Source organism: Lagopus leucura, unplaced genomic scaffold (assembly GCF_019238085.1).
Source record: "Lagopus leucura isolate 7727_CA_CO unplaced genomic scaffold, USGS_WTPT01 34671-0_obj-0_obj, whole genome shotgun sequence".
In the NCBI taxonomy this organism is placed as follows: Eukaryota; Metazoa; Chordata; class Aves; order Galliformes; family Phasianidae; genus Lagopus; species Lagopus leucura.
In genome coordinates, this window is record NW_024967100.1 from 1 (window position 1) to 2221 (window position 2221).

A 2221-nucleotide genomic window follows, 5' to 3' on the forward strand; every position below is an offset into this window, starting at 1 on the left:
GGGGGGGGACCGCCGCCTGCCCCAGGTGGGGGCTCTTGGGGGCTGTTCTGGGGGGCTATGGGCTGTGTGGAGAGTTATTGGGGCTCGGGGGGCTGTTAATGGAGAGTTAGGGTGGGTTGTAGGGGATCCGAGAGAGTCCTGGGGGGCTTTAAAGAGCCTTGGGGGCTCTTACTGGGGGGCTGCTAGAGGTCTGTGGGTCTTAGGGGGGCTCTTACAGTTGTCTGTGGGTGGTTGAGGACTTCTTGGGAGGCTCTGTGTGGCGCTGGGAGGAGTTGTGGGGCACTGAATGGGGCGGTGTGGGTCTGCTGTAGGTCCCACCTCTGCCCCCCCCCCCAGGTGCTGCAGATGTCGGAGCTGCTGGAACGCGGCATCGGGGTGCACCACAGCGGGGTGCTGCCGCTGCTCAAGGAGGTGGTGGAGATGCTCTTCAGCCAGGGGCTGGTCAAGGTATGGGGCGGCTGTGGGGCAGCTGTGGGACTGAGCCCCACACGTGTCCCCTGCTGACCCCCCCCCCCCCCACACACACACCCCCAGCTGCTCTTTGCCACCGAGACCTTCGCCATGGGGGTGAACATGCCGGCGCGCACCGTCATCTTCGACTCCATCCGCAAACACGACGGCAACAACTTCCGCGACCTGCTGCCAGGTGGGGATTTGGGGCGGGTGTGGGCAGGGCTGGGGGGTGAGCTTGGGGGTAGGGGGCAGGTTTTGTGGCTCTGGGGTGGCTTTTAGGGTCTACGGGGTGGATTTGAGGGTAGGGTTGGGGCTGCAGTGTGGGTCTGGGGGCCGTGGGATGGTTTGGGGATGTGGGGCAGGGCTCTATGGGGCAGCCCCTCTCTGCAGGTGAGTACGTGCAGATGTCGGGGCGCGCCGGGCGCCGTGGGTTGGACCGCACCGGGACTGTCATCATCCTGTGCCGGGGGACGGTGCCCGAAATGGCCGACCTGCACCGCGTCATGCTGGTGAGCGCCGCCCGCCTCCCCTCCTGTCAGCGCTTTCCGTCTGTCATGCAGCACCGTCACCCCGTGTCACCCCATGTCCCCATCCCGCCGTCACCCCAACGCCGCCCCGCATCCACCCGGTGTCCCCAGGCTGCATCACCCCCACCTCTCCATTTCCTCCCCATGCTGTGACGCTGCACTGCTGTCCCTGTGCCCGCAGGGCCGCCCATCGGGGCTGCAGTCGCAGTTCCGCCTGACGTACGGCACCATCCTCAGCCTGCAGCGCGCGGCCGCGCTCAGCGTGGAGGGGTTGATGCGCAACAGCTTCGGAGAATTCCCCCTGCGGCGCCGCGCCGCGGTACGGGATGGGGGGCACTGGGGTGGGGAGTTGACATGTGGGGGGAATTGGAGCGGTGAGGGCCTTGGGGGCATGGGGAGGGTTGCACTGAGGATGAGCTGGGGGTGCTGGGGACAGTGGGAGCCACAGGGATAAGGTGGGGGGTATGGGGACAACAGGGACACATTGGAGATGAGAGCACTGGGGACACTCTGGGAGCGGGGGGACACTGGGGGCAATGAGTGGCGCTGGGAGCACTGTGGGGTGTGGGACGGGGGGCGGTTGGCACATGGTGGGGCTGGGGGGCTCTGGGGAAGTGGTGCTGCAGTGGGGCTGCGGGGTTATTTGGGTGCTGCTTTACCTCATTTTGGTGCCATTTTGTGACATCTGGGCCATTTCGGTGCCACTCGATCCCATTTGGGGCCCCCAGGCGCAGCAGCGGCGCGTGGCTGAGCTGCAGCAGGAGCTGGCAGTGCTGGGGGAGCCCCCGCAGGAGGGAACCCTGGACGACCTCCCCCAGTACCACGAGGCCGTGCAGGGGCTGCTGGAGGCGCGGGCGGAGCTGCAGGTGGGGCTGGGAGATGTGGGGTCATGGGGGGATGGGGGGGGTGGGAGTGGGGGACTGGGGACGTTAGGGATGCTCCAATGGGGATGGAGGGACATGGGGACGCTGGGGGTAATGGGGAGGGTCCTGGAAGAGCGGGAATGGGGGGAAATGCAGGGGCTGTGGGAGGGGGTGGGAGGGTCCTGGGGGAGCTGTGGGGTTCCTGATGTGGGGGCGTGGGGGGACGTGATGGGGGGACCCTGGAGGAGGAGGCTGCAGAGGGACATGGGGGGGTCCTGGTGCCAACCCCCCATTTCTCCCCCCAGCGCCGCGTGGCGCAGTCAGTGGCAGGGCTGAAGGCGTTGGCCCCCGGGCGGGTGGTGGTGGTCTGCACCCCCC

At 67.5% G+C, this 2221-nt stretch overlaps 1 protein-coding gene across 1 annotated transcript; it reads left to right on the forward strand.

Moving 5' to 3' along the window:
* Positions 1-6: 6 nt before the first annotated feature.
* On the forward strand, positions 7-1846 carry LOC122192951 (helicase SKI2W-like; the record flags this gene model as incomplete). Its single annotated transcript, XM_042893646.1, has 6 exons — positions 7-25; positions 337-447; positions 535-646; positions 844-962; positions 1162-1299; positions 1709-1846. Coding segments are annotated over exons 2-6 (609 nt in total), but the record flags the coding sequence as incomplete, so codon positions are not given.
* Between the last annotated feature and the right edge of the window lie 375 nt (positions 1847-2221).